The following is a 19,283-nucleotide window of genomic DNA, read 5'->3' on the forward strand; positions in this document are numbered from 1 at the left end:
ACAGCGGCAGCCCACGAAGAACGGTCAGCTCAGCAAGTAAACATCAACAAAAGAAAGGCTGAAAGAAAGAAAAATACAACCATCAAAAAGAATGAGGTCAAAGTTCCTTGCCATTTAATATAGACTGTTCCTACTAATTTTTATGCACTACTGTTCTAGCGCCCGTTATTGTAACGGGCTAAATGACTAGTTTTTATATAAATAAATAAAGGTTTAATGTTGTCCGAACTGACAGTACACATACATTAAATATGGGGACTGGAGAAATGCCAGTACAGAATACTGGTGTGTACCAGCGCACTTCAAGCACTGACTTTACCCCAACTCTAACCATGATGTATTTTGCCACCTGAGTGGTACAATGCATTATGGTTCCATGCCATTATATGAGATGAAGATATGATGCGAAAAAGTGAGGGAGAAAGCATTTAACTGTTCATATGTCACACATATTTCTGTGTATAGAAATGTTAGAGTAATAAATTTAAAGTTTAATTTTTTTTTGTTAATATGCTCCTAATAGCAATTACATAATTTAAACTAAAGATACACAGCAAATCCGTTTCATTCTGTTGTCAGCACAGACTCTGCTGTAGAATGCTCAGACATGGCTGGCCAGCTAGGTGGTCAATGTCTGCAGGATTGTGACCTTGTCTGGCTTGGACTTTCTCTGATATACAGTAACTGACCGTGGACCCCCCCCCAGAGGTTTATTTTCTCCAAAGATGCTGGTGACTACAGTTTTTTTCTTTCCACTTCTCTGTTGTCAACTGAGTCCGTAGTCCATAGATCCACAATTACTTAATGGATAGATATTGTTGGGTTCCATTTATGTTAATCAGTTTCAAACTGCTTTGTTTTCCTATTTTTAAAAAAAATCTTAATCTAATTTGTGTAGTAGTAGGTTTGAAGTGTGCCACTGTGATCTGTGAGGTTTACTTCAAACACATTAGTCAAATATATTATTGTAAAGGTCAAAGCACACAAATACGGTGACAGAGAGAACCTGACAGAGAAATGAGATGGCAGCCCCTATCTGCCATTTCCAGCTTTCTCTGTGAACGAATTCCATGGGGGGGATGTTGGTTAATTAAAGCAGGTCTGTCCCATTACTTTCAGGTACAGACCATGAGTGATCAGAACAAGTGTAAAAAGGTCTGGTTTGAGAAGAGCACAGCCCATTTGGCAGTTGAGCATATCTGGCAAGACTTAAAACTTGAGTATATAAAATGAGGAGAAACCACAGAGAAGCCAGAAGTCATCTCCATGCCATGAACACCCTGCTTGTATAGCTGTCAGCATTCCCCATTGAAGAAACTAAATGACGACTGTACATTCCATTGGCTTCTCTACAGCCTGGGATAAATAATTATGCATTGTATTCTGGGGGTGGTAGCTACATTTTGAAGCAAGTTAAATACATTTTTCTATTTTGGTACCATAATGCTCTGAATTATTTCCGCCATGGTTACTAAAGGGATGTGTATGAATCAGCTCTGTTCTGCATCAATAAAGAACACAATCCTAGGGAGTAAACTCCCCCTGCTGGATACAATTAGTAACTTTTACCTGAGAACTTGCCACAGAGCTCTGCACCTGCCCTCAGTGAAGAGCGCTGTAAGAAACAACCTGCCTTAAATCTTTATGAGTTAAAGAAAGAGAGATTCAATAACACTTACCAACTGTGGCACAGAGGTCCAAGCGGAACACGCCGTTACAGAATTTCTTAATAAAGGAGGTCTTGCCAACGCTGCTCTCCCCAATGAACACCACATTGTAAAGCTTATCTAAGGTAAAGTGAGGAAAGACAGTTATTATGACTCAGTATGTTTGTAAACTGTCATTGCAGAGCATAGCCTATCTCTTCAAAATCAACTAATTTACTTGAAACACACCCTTCCCAGTGGACTCTACTTGTCCAGCAAATGGTTGCTGGATGCATGATTATATTTGGAGATCTACCTACTTTAAGCCATGAAGAATAAATACTTAGCTGCTTACTAAATAAAGTCCTAAATAAATAAATCCAACCTTTTGAATCCCAGGTGCCCAACTGGACACTCTTGATTGAGTGTTTTGGACTGAGACCTGTCCTTAATAAATACACCCTGATAAACACTAACTGAGTACTAACTAATTAAGACTTTGATGCTTCACTGATCCTACCACTGCCCACATTTCTGTGACCCTGACTTCTTTCCATTTGTGGCCTTTGGTCACCTTGCTTCTGAGACAATCCACTGTTTGCCATGAGTTCTTCTACGTCATCCCTGTTAAGTTTCACTGGCTGACTCATGTCTTCTTCCTCCCTCGGTGCTTTCTGTCCTGTAGAGAGCTGTCTCTCTTCATCTTCTAGGCTTCTCTTCATCTTTTTGGTGCTCCTTTCACTTTCAGGATATTTCACTCTTCTTGGGACCTCAGCATTTGGAGAACTTGCAATAGCTGTCTTCTCATTCTGGCATACCTCTTTAAACTCTTTAGGGTCTGTGATACGCTCTGAGCTGTTTTCTTCTGTGGCCCTATCTGGCTGCCCACCCTTCTCATCTGTCAATAATACAATTTCATCTGTTCTTCTTGTGTGAAGCAACACTGCTTCCACAACCTCTTTCCTTAAATTGAAAGTGGCACCCTGCTCTTCCTCACTTCTCTGTTGTTTCTTGAGGTCAGCTCTCCTGTCCCACTCTGCGGTTGCACATGGAAGCTCATGGATATTCTTCTGTTCACTCTTGTTATATTCTACCTTGCTGGAAGCTGATGGCTGGTCTACTGTTCTACTCTTCTGTAATTTTCCCTCAACATCTTGTTTCTCTTGTTCTAGCCTTTCCTCCTGAGTTTTTGTATTTTTATATGTTAGTATTTTGCATTTGTATATTTCTTCTCCATCTCTCTCTCCCTGTACTGTCTCCTCCTGGTTGTTACATTTCTCTTTTTGTTTCTGAGGGTTTTCAGCTTCCAGTAACTCCTCCCAACTCCTATTCTTGATGTCTTCCCACCATTTGAAATCCTCATTTTGGGTTTTGGTCTCTTCCCACTCAAGTGTCTGGTCTCTCTCTCCCACACTATCCTTCATTGTTCCAGGGTTATGCTCCCCATCATTTTTCAAATCTTCATTAAGTGGAATCCTACTATTTTCTAATGCATCATCCACCTTCATCAAGCCTTCTTTGCTTGTATCATTTATGTCCCCATACTTTAAATTACTATTTTCCAACAGGTTTTCTATGTGTGGTACCATTTTTTCCCCAGTATTATTTTCTGGCCCTGTATGCTTTAATATTTCATCTATGGTATCTTCCTTTGACCCACTGTAATATTCATCTCGATTTTTGTTTTGCACTTCTCCAAACTCCACAGTTTCTTTTTGATTTTTTCCCATCTTTTTTTCACATGCCTCCATTAATTCATGAGTGATTTCCATTTTCCACCCAAATCCCTGAACATCTCCTTCTACCATTTCATTGCTTCCCGTGTGATGCTCTCTAGTGGCTACCATTGTTTCCTGACAGTCTTCTGGTATCCCAAATCTTTTGATTGCTGTGGGTTCATTATTCTCTTTATGTACTATTTCATCTTGTGGTAATAACCGATCTTGTAGTTTTTGTGTTTTATGAAATATTCCTTCCTCTTTCCTTACTTCATTAAATATTTCTCCATCATGTACTTCATGTAGCACTCCATTTTCATCCTCCAGTACACTTGATTTTCCAGTTGTCACTCCTTCATTTCCTTGAAGTTTTACTTTTACCTGCATGTTTTCTTTATCGTCTTCTGGCTCTTTTGCATTAAAACCTATTTTTTTGCCTTCATCATCATGAACCACTTTTTCATGCACTGACTCCTCTCTGCCTCTCTCGTGTTTCTCGCTTTTATGATCGTCTTTAAGTGAAGCTTCAAACCCTGTACTTCTACATAGTTTGGTTAGTTCAGATTCCTCTTGCATTTGCTTTCTTCTTGTGTACATTATGGTTTCTTTTTGTTTTTCTTTTCCTGTTTCTTCACTTTTTCCAACTTCCTTCACTTCAGCTATTACTGGTGCCATGTCTAGTTTGATCGGTAATAATTCTTCCACCTCCTCTTCTTTTTCAAATTTTACTTTACTGCCAGCTCCTGCTTGTAGAGAAGGTTCATACTTCAGTTCTTGTTCATGTTTACTGCCTTCTTCTTTCTGATCTGATAATATTTCAATCACATACAGATCTTCTCCTAGCTTTGCTTTATTACCTTCTCCTCCTTGGAAAGAAGATTCACCATTGTTTGGTTCATTTTCTTCTCCGGTTTTTCCTTCCTGTTCAGCTTCACTCTTTACTAGTTCAATGTTCACACAGATTTGTAGTCGTTCTTCCATATTTATGCCTTTATCTGTATTTTGATCAGTACCTATTCCATTTTGGAGAAAAGGTCCGCTTTCCATATCTCTTTCATTGCTTTTTCTTTCTTCTTTGTGTTCCACCTCATCCTCTTTGACTTCACTTCCTGTCAGCACTGTTTTTGCTATGGCTGTTGATGTTTCATCTACATGTATTTCTGTTCCCAGCACAATTTCTTCACAATCGCCTTCTTGTAAATGAGATTCATAATTCATTTCTACATCTTCTTTTCTTCTCCCTTCTTCTTGTTCCTCCTGATTCACCTTATTCATTTCCAGTTCTATGTCCACATTCACAGTTTCTCCCTCTAATGTTTGCTCTTTGCTTTTCCCTCCATGCGGTTGTTCATTATGTTTCCCTTCACTCCATTCATCCACCCCTTTCTTTTCTTCATTTTCACATATTTCCTCTGCTATGTTCAGGTTAGCTGGTAATGTTTTTTCTACAGACTTTTCTTTTAGTAGGCTTGTTTGCAGAGAAGATCCATGTCTTAGCTCTCTATCATCAGTTTCTCCTTCTTGTCTCTGTTTGATCTCCTTTCCATACAAATCACACATTTCCAGTGTCATTTCCCACTTGGCTGGTAATGTTTCAACCACATGTATGTCTTTGACTTTTGCTTTATTGCTGTCTCCTTCTTGCAGCGGACATTTGCCTTTCTTTGGTTCTTTTACCTTTTTTCTCCCTTCTGTCTGCTCCATCTCTGCATGTTTCACTTCACTCATTCCAAAGTCAGTGTCCAATTTAACATGTAATGGTTTTTCCCCATGTATCCCTTCATCAATATTTAGATAATTGCTTGTTTCTCCTTGGGTAGAAAATCCAAAGTTCATGTCTTCTTCCTCCTTTTCTGTTCCTTCTCTATATTCTCCCCTTTCTTCTTCTTCTTTACATATTATAAGTGTCTTTTTGCGTTTGGCTGGTAATGCTTCATCCACATTTATCTCTTTCCCACGTTTTGTCCCGTTAGTCTCTTCTCCTTGTATGGAGGTGTCATAGTGTAGTTTATGATCATGTGTTCCTTTTGCTTCACTATGTTCTGCCTTCTCTTTTCTTGCTTTTCCCAAACTCACTTTCTCTGAATCTAATGTCATTTCCAAATCTCCTTTATGAACTTGCTTATCATTATTTGAACTTGAATCTTGATCCAGGTTTTCATTATTACTTATTCCTATTTCACTTGCTTCTCTTCCTTGTAGCTTCTCCACCTTCACTTTTTTCACTTCATTCATTTCATGTTTAATGTCTACTTTGATGTGTAACATTTGTTCTACTTGTATGCCTTCATCAATACTTAGATCATTTCTATTTTGTCCTTGGAGAGAAAACACAGCATTCATATCTCGTTCATCTTTTCCTCCTTCTTCTCTATGTTCCAACCTTTCTTCTCTCCCTTTATCTGTGGTGAACTTGGTTGGTTCAGTTGGTAACATTTCATCCACATTTATCTCTGTACATAGATTGATTCCATCACTCTCTCCTCCTTGCTTAGAAAACCCATAGCCCAGATTCTGATCATGCTTTCCTTTTGTTTCTCTCTGTTCTGCCTCTTCTTTTTTCTCTTCATTCATACTATGTCCAGTATCCAGTTTAACTTGTAACATTTTTTCAATGAGATCTCCTTTTTCTAGTTTTGGTTTGTTACCTCCTGCTCTAAGTAGAGAAGAGTCACTGTTTATTGTGTGATCATCTTCTCCTCTTCCTTCTCTTTGATCCTCCTTTTCCTTCACCTCATCTCTAAATTCACATATTCTCTGTGTCATTCCAAGTTTGTCAGGTAATGTGTCATCCACTTGTATTAGGATCGGGCTATATTTTAATGTCAAAACATCTAACTCCTTTTTCTCATGTCTAGGTTCATCACTTTCTACCAAACCAACTATCTTTGCCTGGAATATTTCTTGTATCTCCTCTTCTTCTTGGGGTAACATTTTATTGAAGTTTTCCTTGTTTTGCCCTCTGCCTTCAGTTTCTTCATAGTTAGCCATGCTGTTAACATCTGAATAGCCTTCCTCTTTTTCCTGAAGCTCCAAGTCAAAATTCCCAATCTGACTTAACTGTACTTCACCTTCTACTATGCCTGAATTATTACCTTGATTACTGTAAATGCTACTACTACTTTTTCCCAGTTTCTCACTTATTACACCAACTTCCTGCTCCTTAGAATCCCATATTTGTTCCTTTATATCATTTATAGGTTCACTAACTATTGTATCTTTGTTTCTGGCTCCATCTGGTACACATATAGTTTCTGGCAGCATTTGTGTCTCTTCTGGCATATCCCCCAATTGCATCCTTCCCAAACACACTGTATTTGAATCTGTAGTGTTTTCCAAATCATCTGTATGCCCTTCCTTCTCTGTGTTTGAACTTGGATCTTGATCCTGGTCTTCATTGTAAATTTTCTCGTCAGATATTATTCCTTTTTCACTTTTCAAGATGCATACTGGTAGGATATTAACCTCAGTTTTATCACTTTTCAAGAAGTGTAGTGGTAGGATATTAACTTCAGTTTTATTTTCCTCTTCCTGGAACTCACCCTTGTTCATTACTCCATTGTAACCTTTCTCAATATTTGAAACAACCCTTTCCAATTGATTGACTTCATCCTGATGGCCTTTCACTTGGGTGATGCTGTAATCCACAACACTCCCTCCTTTCTCCTCGTCAGTATATGTGGGTGTGTCAGTCAGTGCACATGCCAGTTCTGCTAAATCACCCTTGTGTTTAGTTAGTTTAATTTCAGTGCTTTGATCCAGCAATATTACAGCATCGCCTGGCTGCTTTGAAAATCCATTTTCCATTTGTATGGATTCATTTTTCTCATTCTCAGGCCTATTTGCTTCTGCTTCCTTGTAGTCATCTTCTCTCCAGAAAGTCTCTTCACCTTGCTCATCTGTTGTTATTTTCACTGTAATGTGTTCATCTAATGTATCTTCTGTCATTCCAGGTATTTCCATGCATACAACAACTTTCTCTGCTTCTTCCTGTTGAATTTCCAATTCTTCAGTGGCTATATCATCTCTTCCCATTGTCACTTGGAAGATTTCTTTATTTTCGTCATGACCACTTAGCACTTTTATTTCTTGTTTTGAGTAAACCTTAAATCCTTGCGTATCATCCCACTCTGTTTGATCCCAAAGATGAGATGATGGGTCTGTCCCACCTTTTTCAGGTGTGTCATAGGTCAGGATGTGTGTGTTGTATTTAACCAATTTATCTGACTCTAATTCAACCCATTTCAAATCTATGTCAGATTCCATTCTGCTTTCTTCTCTAGTCACTTCATTATCTTCAAAGTTAGTTTTATCTGTTTCATTTGACATCAGCATCTCAGAATTTACATTGTTCAATTTATCCTCACATTCTGTAGAGTTATGATCCTCATTATAGGAGATATTTGTTTGTCCAATTCTAAACGTGCTCCCTTCCCATTCCCGTTCTTGTTTCAGAAGTCCATTAATGTTCTCACTGCTATATTCACAAAAGCCATCTTGTTCATTAGTCTCCTCATGTTCTTTCTGATTTTCACTTTTCTTGATTGTTTGAATTTCCTTTCCCCATTCATCTTTGAGTCCACGTGTGGCTACCTCATTAATTTCTTCACTTTCTTCTTCTCTGGTGTCTGTCTCACTGTTAATCTTCTCAGTGCTATATCCACAAATGCCATCTTGTTCATTAGACTCCTCATGTTCTTTATGATTGTAAATTTTCTTGATTATTGGAATTTCCTCCTTACATTCCACATTTAATCCATGTGTTTCTTCTTCATTTATCTCTTTTTCTTCTTTGGTGTTTATCTCAACGTGCTTATGTGTACCTTCTTCCAATTTCTCTAACAGCCTACTCTCCTGTATCATATTACTCTCTACCATGCCTTCCATAATCCATTTTTCCACTTCCTGATCTGTTTTGTTTATGGTGTCTATCTCTTTATCCATATATGCTTCCTGTTTCTCATTTTTACATTGGCTTCTCTTTATTCCATTGCTATCTTCTCCATTATTGATGTCCTCATTAGTCTCCTTAATTTTTTTATAATCCTTATTATCTGCAATATTTGTGATTACTTTACCGAGTTTTCTTTCTTGCTGTTCCTCATCAAGTCCCAATGCTGCCTCACTACTATTCACCCCATCCTTGATTTCTTCATCAGGCTTGGTTTCTGTTGGGTACACAGTACTGTGGTGGATTGCCTCTTCATCTAGAATTGGCTTTCCTTCCCATTCATCCTGTAGGTCCATTATCTTCTTACACATATCACCCTCTTGTAAAAGTCCATCATTCCTGTCCTCACCATTTTCCACAGCGTTTCCCTGACCATCTCTAAATGTGTCTTCTTCCCGTTCCTCTTGGAGCTCTGTCTTTTTATCATCTTTATCTCTTCCAAATCTAACATCATGCATTTTGGCTTCGTTTTTACATTCATCATAGTCTTGGATATCTTTAACTCCATATACATCATTAGATATCTCTTCCATTTCTTTTAGAAACCCACTGCCATCTTCCCCATGTATAGTTCTCTTATTTTGCTCATTGCCTTCTTTTAGATTCTCTATGGTAATGTTTGTCTCTACATCCTTAAATGGGTCACCTTTCCATTCCTTGTCTCCTTTCTGTAAACTGTCCTCATTAGTTTCAACACCATCTTTCTGTTCTCTGTCACTCAGTATCTTCATCTCACAATCTTCATTCTGTGCAAAATGTGCTGTAGGTATATTCAGTTCTAATTGTCTGTTATGGCCTTGCTCTCCAGAATTATTGGTAAGATTATAAAAAGCTTCTTGTTTACTTAAATTGTTCTTTGCGTTCCACTCCTCCCATACCTGTATGGTGCTACTTTGCAGTCCCATCAGTCCCACTTGGTCAGCCTGTTGTGTGTTGTCCATGACACTGACATCTACAGTAGGAATGCTGTTATTAAGTTTGCAGAGTTTCTTATCAAACTGTTCTTCATTGCCACCAGCACGATTTCCATGTTCCACTACTTCTTGGCCTAAAAGCCGTACGTTTTTTCCGTTGTCATTTTCTTCACTCTCCATGCCCTCCCCCCTTTCATTTTGATGTATCACCCGGTCTATTTCAAGTCCTTCATCTTTGCTGTGCAGCTTTCTTTCATCTGCCTTTAAATTCTCAGTTTCACCAACCTGGATTTCCCCTTTCTGTTCAACAGGATACATTCCCTCAACCCAGTATCTTACATTTTCTTCTTCGTGAGACTGCTCACCTCCTTGTGTACAGCTAACTCCTGCTTCGTCTTTGTCAACTGTTGTTTGTGCAACTACGGTCTCCGTAACATCTTCATTCTTTCTGAATTTGTCCTCTGTCTCAAGAAGGAAAGTCACTCTTTTTTCTTGGCCCTGCCCTTGTGCTGGCTGGTCTTCATCTCTTTCCTCAACTATGTTCTCTTTTGTTTCTGTCTCCAAGAATTCATCATTTCTTTTGACTACTGTACCTTCATTTCTGAGATCCACATTTATCTGAATTACATCTCTAAGTTTAGTTTCTTCATAGCTCATTGTTGTGCTAATATATGCTGGCTTCAGCACATTCTTATGCTCTTCTTCTCTAGTAGTACTTATCTGCTCTTGCCTTTCCTCCTTTGTTGCTTGCAGCTCTTCTTTAAGATTGTACTTCAGTTGTTTACCCTCCTCTAGGTGTATTTTTATCTTCTTTTCCATAACTTCACTAGATAGCACTTCTTGGTTGTCTTCAATTGATTCTTTCCTCAAGAGCTGATCTTCATTCACTACTGAATGCAGCATGTTACTTGTTTCTTCACTTCCCTCTTCACTCTGCACCTTTTGTTCAAATGGCTCTTCATTTCCTTGCATCGTATGCTCCTCCTTCAAATGGTCTGATTTAGTTTTAGAACTTGAATCCAACAGCTGTCCTCGATCATTTGGTTCATCTATTTCATTTGGTGACACTTCATTCTCTTTTGGCAACTCCTCAACATTCCCCTTGAATCCATCTTGCTGAGTCTGGTTAACAGGACCCCTTACTAATAATCCTTCTTGTTCTGAACTAATTAACCCCTGGCCTATGTTCACTTGTTTACTGTCTGTGTATACCAGATCATCTGCTGTCTCTGTCTTGTCTTCATTCTGTGATGCCTCTTCCTGGTCTGTATTGATCCCTTGCACTTCTCCTTCCTCTCTGTATATCTTTTCCTCCATTACTGTCTCAACCTCACTCATAGGTATTCTCCCACTTATTCCACCCTGTTCATTTCTCTTGGACCACACATCCTCCACCAGGTACTCTTGCTTTAGCACTTTGCCTTCACTATCCACACACCTGTCCTGTTTTTCTTGCATACTCCCCTTAGAACACCCAGCTGTCTCTTTTACTATGGCTGTGGTCTGGCCTTCTTCTTGTTCATTATGTGCTCTATCCTGCTTGCTGCACTGTTTGTTGGAATTCTCTCCCTCCACTATTACTTCATCTACTTTCTGTGCCCAATGTGCACCCTCCTCTTGTTCTGTTAACTCTGCCTCCATTTCACTCGTTTGATGTTTGTCCTCCCTCCCATTAGTTTCCTCTCGATCTTGTTCCAATTCCTCTTCCCTAATGTCACTGTTGTCTTCCGGTTTCTCCTCAACATCCCATCTCTGCTCTTTTCTATCATTATTAATTTCTTTCCTTGAGGGTTCCTGTTCCCATCCTTGTTTCTTTTCTTCTGCCTCTAAAAGCTCTACAACTCCCTCTTGTTCTTTCTGCCACCTGTTTCGATCATCCTCTGTCTTTCTGCCTACTCCCTTCTGACCATCCTCTGTAGGATCTCCTTCCCTATCTTGTCCTCCCTTAGCCACTGTGTCCCAGGTTTGCTGCCTTGCTCTTTCTTCCTCTTGCAGTGCTTCCCCTTCCTCAGCTTGTAGGTTCTCCACTGTTTGACCTTCATCCTCTTCCTTACTCTTCTTTCTTGTTTCTTTTTCCTTTTCTTCTCTTTGCACTGCTGAGCTGGCACTGTCTGCTATCAGGTCTGGGAGGGAGTCATCTCCTGATGAATTCAAAAGCTGTGCTTGTGAGAGCCTTGTATCTTGTGTCGCTCTGCCCTGTGAAGATCCGCTGCACCAAGGAAATTAAGAGAGACAGCCTTCATGTTAGTAGAATCTTTCACATAAAGTATTTGGGCCAGTGACAGTGAGGATTAATGGTGCAATACCCTGTTGGAGTGTCTTCATTCGTGTGCTGGTTAAGTGCTGACCCTTCATCTCTGGACACCACTGGCACTCTTCTGGATTCTTTCTCTTCCAGCAGCTCTGAAGATTTTGAGTTATCTCTCCGACATTCCTAAAATAGCAAATGCTGCTAAAGCTTCAAGAATTATGAACTGAACATGTTCTACACAGCAAGTATCAAATGTATGAATTAGTCAGCATTAGAACATAAGAACGTTAGAACAATCTAGACAAGAACAGGCCATTCAACCCATTGAAGCTCACCTGTCCTATCCACATAATTCTTCTAAAAAAACAACGTCGAGTTTTGAAAGTCCCTAAAGTCCTACTGTCTACCACACTACTTGATAGCTTATTCCAAGTGTCTATGGTTCTCTTTGTAAAGAAAAATGCCCTAATGTTTGTGTGAAATTTACCTTCAACAAGTTTACAACTATGTCCCCATGTTCTTTATGATCTCATTTTAAAATAACAGTCTCGATCCACTGTGCTAATTCCTTTCATAATTTTCAATACTTCAATCATCTCACCTCTTAATCTTCTTTTGCTTAAACAAAGGCTCAGTTCTTTTAAACTCTACTCCTAATTAATCCCCTTTAGTCCTGTAATAAGCCTAGTCGCTCTTCTCTGGACATTTTCTAGTGCTGTTATGTCCTTTTTGTAACCTGGAGACCAAAACTGCACCCAGGACTCCAGATGAGGCCTCACCAGTGTGTTACAAAGTTTGAGCAGAAACCCCTTGGACTTGAAATCCACACATCAAGTCGCTATATAACCATACATTCTGTTAGCCTTCTTAATGGCTTCTGAACACTGTTAGGACGTTGATAGCATAGAGTCCACTATGACTCTTAAATCCTTTTCATAAGGTGCACTTTTGATTTTCAGACATCCCATTGTGCATTCAAACCTTATATTTTTACTTCCTATGTGTAATACTTCACATCTATTTACAATAAAGATCATCTGCCACAAATCTGCCTCAGTCTGTATGCTATCCAAGTCCTTCTGTAATGATTTAACAGATTCCAAATTATCTGCCAATCCACCTATCTTGGCATCTGCAAACTTTCTATCCAAATCATTTATATATATTAAAAATCACAGTGGCCCCAGCTCTGAGCCCTGTGGAACACCACTCTTAACATCAGCCAATTCTGATGAGGTTCCCTACACCACCACTGTCTACCTCCTGTGTCTGAGTCAATTCTGCACCCATCTACAAACATCACTCTGAACTCCTACTTCTTTTAGTTTGATGCCCAACCTCTCATGTGACACCTTTTGAAATGCTTTCTGAACGTCCAGATGAATAATATTATATGCTCCACTTTGATCATATTCCTTTGTTGCTTCCTCATAGAATTCCAGCATGTTAGTAAAGCATGACAGATATATTCTAATTATTTTGAATTGGCACTCATTGGTCTTCTTGCTTATTTCAAAAGCCTATAATATTAATGCTCAATTTCTGCGACTCTGAGGCTAAGGATCTGCGCTGGTATCCCGAAGGTTGCCGGTTCGAATCCCCGTCACTGCCAAAAGGCCACTGCTCTGCTGGGCCCTTGAGCAAGGCCCTTAACCTGTAATTGCTCCAGGGGCGCTGTACAATGGCTGACCCTGTGCTCTGACCCCAAGGGGTATGCGAAAACTACCAAATTCCTAATACAAGAAATTGTATAAGGCGAAATAAAGAACAAAAAAAAAACAAAACTCAAAGATCAATAAATATGAGACATCCAAGAACTGCAATTAGGCAGTTTTATTTTCAAACTCTTTAAAAGTGTTGAGGAAGAAATTTTTCTGGCTAAATATCAAAAGAAGATCTCAAGAGAAGACTGACTGACCTTCGGCTCCTGGGCCACTGCAGAGCCTCCTAGCAATGGTTGCATTGGCCTGTAAAGGAGAGAAATTTGATTTAATACAAAGGTTTGAAATTAAGACATTTCTCTACACAATCATAGTGTGAAATCTTTCAGGAATAATTTGTGAGATGGCTATCTTTATATTTAAACATAAAATGTCACTCACTTTCAGAGTAGCCTGTGAAGAGGATAACAGCAGGACTGGGCTAATGAGATCACTCTAATTCTGCTTACACATAAATCAAGGATCTGTTAGTTCCTCGATCGAGAAAAATAGCTTTTTTTTCTGCAATAATTTGATATTTTTCTCACATATTAATGAAAAACATTTTGCTCATGTTTTTTCTTCTTTTTAATTCATGAATCTATTTGGAGGAGAAGGTATGTGGAGGTGATCAGAAATGATGTTGACAGCTACACCGTTTCCAGAAGAACTGGTCTAACCACATTTTAAAAAAGTGAGAATTGATATTATAGAACTAGTCTAACCACATAAAAAGTGACAGTGAATATTATAAGTCTATATATTCCCATCCATACATTTCCTGGAACTGATTTTTTATATGACATTGTCATATACAGCTTTGAAATATTGGTCAAATGGTAGATGCCATCCATTGATGGAAATTCATTCATTGCAGAGCACACCAGCACACACATGGCTGGAAGTGTTAATGGAGTTGACAGGTATCAGCACTAACTACTGGGTCACACGTGAAATACCCTAATTTCAATATGTTGTTCTTTTTTATTGTTATGCTGCCTTTTTGGCTTCTTCAAATGTATCAGTAATGATTAGGGCATTTCTGTTTGACATTTTAATGCAGAAAAAAGTTTAAAAAATACCCAAGTACTGCTTCTTATATAACAAAGTATTCTTCAATCCACTGTGACCACCAGGGGGTGCACAGCTCCCCAAACATCCAACACAATAGACACAAGTACATGTCCAGCACAAAAACAAAAATTTATTTATTTGTGGGAAATTCTTCCCAATAGTTTCCCTGTGCAGAGCCACAGCACTAAAGCACAATAAACACTACAGTCAAAGCATTCAGCCCTTTGTCTTCCTCTTCTTCCAGTCACTGCCTTCACGCCTCCACTTCTTCTCACGCAAGCTTGGTCCTCTTCCTCCCGACTCAGACTCCCCAAATGGAATGAGGCGGCTGTTTTAATTCAGTATTTCCGGTGCCATATAAATGTGACCCGGGAGCACTTCAAGATAAGGTGGGAGCCCTATATTAAAGGGCTCATCGATTCCTGCAGCACTCTCTAGAGACACCCCTCGAACTCAACAGGGCTGAGCTGACAAAAAACAATTCCCATACAGCCCTGTGGGAATGCGAGGGTTCATTGTAACCCAGGGCGGCTTCCAATGGCCCTTCAAAAGCCATCTCCCCCTGTCCTTAAGGAGTCGTGCCGAATGGGTAAAGATGCCATTTGACCCTCACACCTCTTTATCCAGTTCAGAGTCGTGTGGGGGCTGAAGCTTAAAATGGCAACATCAGGCACAAGGCATGAACCCACCAATAAAATTAATCCTAGTTGTCTCAATGAGCCTAACTATACACAGATCAGTAGGCTTGACCCCCTTGTCCATCATCCCAAACTACTAAACCTCAAACATAATACTCCTTGAGTTTCTTCCTTTCTTTCTTGCACACTCTTTACTTCTGCCACAATATATCTCTGTTCCAATTTGCCTTCTGATTTTTAGCTTAATGGGGTACTAACAGTCAGCAGCTGTTAAATCAGATTAAGCCCAGCAACATTACGCAGCAATAAACTGAAGTCAGCTGAGGACCTGAATCTACTGAACAGCCAGGTTTCCCCATCAATGGATTTTTTCTTCCCTGATGGGATGGGCTTGTTTCAGGATGACAACGGCAAGATTCATCAGGCTCAGATTGTGAAAGAGCAGTTCAGAGAGTTTAAAGAATCCACAAATGAATTGGTCACCAGAATCCAGACCTTAACCTATTGAAGGAGTCAAAGCTGCATTTTAGAGCATGTTAAATATATCCTCTCCTTTATTAAAGAGGATACGAGAAATATTATATGTATATTGTACTTCAAAGTAGGCACCTTGGGACCTCACGCAGTTCTCCCGGGATCTCTTCCATTGTTCAAAACACTCGGCAAAAAATTGTCGGAATCGCCATCAGCTGCCTTGTCATATTTTCCTGAATTTCATCTACAGTCTGAAATCTCTTCCCTTTCAGAGATGATTTTAGTTTTGGGAAAAGCCAGAAGTCACAGGGCACCATCTGGGGCTGTAGGGGGGCTGAGTCATCTGGGTGATTTGGTTTGTCTCTAAAAGCCTTCTGAGTCATCCGAATAGTTTCCGTGGATGAATGTTCAAGCTTAATGTACAATGTGATGCAGATTTGTTGCTCTACTCACTCGGTTATTTTCGACGGCCACACAGTACACATGCTCACTCAATGGCATCTAGCGCCCCCACTGACTAGTCTAGTGAAGTCACCATTGATCACGCATGTATATTCCAGTCCACTCCCCTTGGCTGCCAGGTTACATTGATGCTGCGCAAACTTTTCTTGTTATATTAACAACTAGACATTAAGCCCATTACAATAACGGGCGCTAGAACAGTAGTGCATTCTCTTTGAGAATTTTCTTTACGCTCATTTTCCTGTTCCTCTATAGATCTATTTGCTCTTCTGAATCATTCTCTTTTAGTGTTTTTCTGACGCTCATTATCTTTTTCTTCTTTTTTGGGTGGTATGTTGTTAGTAGATAGTCACAGTAATATAGGCTTGTATGTCTGTAATATTTTCTGTTACAGTAATACTTGCTTGTATGTGGCTGTAATATGCATCACTGTATTGTATGCCTTTAATTTTCTCTCGCAGTAATACTGGTTTGTATTTCCGTAAAATGCCTGTAATTTTCTCTGACAGTAATCCTGGCTTTGATGTCTGTAATATGCATTAAATTTTCTGTCACAACAGTGGGCAATCAGCAGATTCTCCCCAGAAACTGATGTAATGTGTGCCGTGTAGTTGATAATCGTGCTTGTGGCGTCTCTCCAGCAAGTACTGTGCAGTTCCCCAGAAAGTATTTTAATCTGTGCTGGCGTGCAGCTGATTATTGTATGTGTAGCATCTCCCTAACAACGGTCAAAATAAATCTAGTTTTAAAAGTCATTCTACTGTAATATCATGAAAATTCGTATATTTAGGAAAACCCCTTCAACGACTGACACTTTACACTTTACCGGTCCAAGCTTCTTAATCGCAAATCTGACATCCTCAGAGTGAACACTTGCACAACCACAAACACTAATCCCACCTCTTTGGAGAAGCTGGTCTCCACGTCTCAGTACCCGATTGGATTTTTCGTGCCTTTTGTTTTAAGTCTTACCTCATATACCGAAATCCGATTGGATCGGCCACACAATATATTATAGGTCCCGCCCTCTCTGTCTTGTGTGATGCGTCAGGCTTCCTTTGAAGCATCTGCTTTGAAACATTGCACCGTGCCCCGCTCATGCGCACTTCACCAGAAGACACATACACACGGACACTGGACACACACAGGGGTTTTATTAAAGTGGATGGCTGGACTTTTTCTAGACAGACCTTGTCTATAGGTTCAAAGTATGAACTGTAATTAGAAAAAGAACACATCCCCAAGGAGCAGGTGCCCCCTATTGGATAAGAGGAGTTAAAACAAAAATGGGCACTTGTATTGCTCAGTATGGTACAGGCAAAATATTTGCCAACATGTTTGTGTCTTGTATGTAAGTAAGACCAGATCTCTCTTTGACCAATGACACACTCATCACTGAGGATAAAAGTCTTACAGTTTAAAAAAGTTCAGGTTGTTCCCCCACCCAAAGCACTGCTGAGATAAGAACAGAAATATTGAGGAAGAACTTGTGAGGAACAATATAAAAAGTGTCAAGCTATTGAATATTTTCTGCAGTTGCTACATTACATAAACTTCCCCATACATAAAGCTGGGATTTTTCGCTGTAAAATATTGCACAATAAATGCAAAGTCACAGTTTCTGTAGATAATAATAGTAATATAGATAACGATCAATAGGTTTCTACAATTTCACAATCCTAACAACCGTGTAAAATTCAATTTGGATTGAGCAATTCATTTTTGAGTTATCGTGTCGACAGACTGGCATCCTGGCACACAGAAAAGCACCTAGACATCGCCCTGCTCAGGGAAATCTGGAAGTTGAAATTTTGGTCTTGTACATTATATGGAGTGCATTGTGACAGAATTTGGATGTCCCTGACCATGACAGTAGTTCTGGGTCAAACTGAAAATATTTTGATCACCTCTTGTATGTGTGTGATTGTGTGTGTGTGTTTGTGTGCATATGTATACTGTACACACATGTGGTGGTGGAGTGATATTTTGTAATAAGTTGATAAATATTTTGCATGACTTTATTTGTAAGTCAGACAAAGCAAATGTAATATTATTGTTTCAGGAGCAATGTTTGATTTCATTGATGAGAACAACAATGCTTTCTTTTTACCGAACCAACTCCCGTCAGTCTTTTAGGACTGACTTAGGATGAGGAATTTATGATGAGGGCCATGGAGCATCAGACCAGCTTGGCAAGGGACTTAGAGCCTATGAGACACCAACCCGTCCCCAAACCCCCACCCCCCTCTCGCAGGAAGGCCATAAAACTACCTACAGTAGCTGGCAAGCTTTAGCTAAACAAATGGTTTCCATTACTTGAGGGAAGGTGAGAAAAAGCCATGTGTGCACCCATCGTTCTGAAGTTTGGCTGATTGGGACTGGATTTGAATCAGAGGCCATTCTGTGCCATGATGCCTTACTGGCCTAAACATTTGGACAGGAATGTATAACGTTGGTCACTTTACCCCTCACTGTCTCTCTCCCTCTCTCTCTCTCATAATGGCCATGAAGAGAACACAGTGAGGACCACAACTCAGCTGCCATATTAAGGTGGGCATGCGGCCTGTTCTGAAGAAAGCTGACTAGAAATGAAGACTTAACTTGAGACATTTAAAGTAACTACAAGTCTGTCTGCCACCTGAAACTACACATCAGCATTTATCAGGTTGTATGGTTGCCAATATTCATGTGTACTTCCATCCATCCATCCATCCATTCTCTTCCGCTTATCCGAGGTCGGGTCGCGGGGGCAGCAGCTTGAGCAGAGATGCCCAGACTTCCCTCTCCCCGGCCACTTCTTCTAGCTCTTCCGGGAGAATCCCGAGGCGTTCCCAGGCCAGCTGGGAGACATAGTCCCTCCAGCGTGTCCTGGGTCTTCTCCGGGGCCTCCTCCCAGTTGGACATGCCCGGAACACTTCACCAGGGAGGCGTCCAGGAGGCATCCTGATCAGATGCCCGAGCCACCTCATCTGACTCCTCTCGATGCGGAGGAGCAGCGGCTCTACTCTGAGCCCCTCCTGGATGACTGAGCTTCTCACCCTATCTTTAAGGGAAAGCCCAGACACCCTGCGGAGGAAACTCATTTCAGCCGCTTGTATTCGCGATCTCGTTCTTTCGGTCACTACCCATAGCTCATGACCATAGGTGATGGTAGGAACATAGATCGACCAGTAAATTGAGAGCTTTGCCTTACGGCTCAGCTCCTTTTTCACCACAACAGACCGATGCAGAGCCCGCATCACTGCGGAAGCCGCACTGATCCGCCTGTCGATCTCACGCTCCATTCTTCCCTCATTCGTGAACAAGACCCCGAGATACTTGAACTCCTCCACTTGAGGCAGGATCTCGCTACCAACCCTGAGAGGGCACTCCACCCTTCTCCGGCTGAGGACCATGGTCTGGGCCAAGGAGGTCGGGTGCAGTGTGAGTTGGGTGGTGGCCGAAGGCGGGGACCT

General features: G+C 40.3%; 1 protein-coding gene across 2 annotated transcripts in view; it reads right to left on the minus strand.

The window, feature by feature from the left end:
- The window catches only part of LOC127525818 (trichohyalin-like), a 39,498-nt gene that overhangs the window by 17,355 nt on the left and 2,860 nt on the right, over positions 1–19,283 (minus strand). The window contains exons 3-7 of one of the 2 annotated variants that reach the window (XM_051924392.1): positions 13,399–13,447; positions 11,536–11,663; positions 6,875–11,438; positions 2,221–6,829; positions 1,680–1,787 (exon numbers count right to left, since the gene is read on the minus strand). In XM_051924392.1, coding sequence (XP_051780352.1) covers positions 1,680–1,787; positions 2,221–6,829; positions 6,875–11,438; positions 11,536–11,663; positions 13,399–13,447 — 9,458 coding nt within the window. Of the gene's footprint in view, positions 1–1,679; positions 1,788–2,220; positions 11,439–11,535; positions 11,664–13,398; positions 13,448–19,283 lie in introns of both variants that reach the window. The other variant, XM_028796561.2, reaches the window with a different exon arrangement.

This window comes from Erpetoichthys calabaricus, chromosome 3, assembly GCF_900747795.2.
Source record: "Erpetoichthys calabaricus chromosome 3, fErpCal1.3, whole genome shotgun sequence".
NCBI classification, from domain to species: Eukaryota; Metazoa; Chordata; class Cladistia; order Polypteriformes; family Polypteridae; genus Erpetoichthys; species Erpetoichthys calabaricus.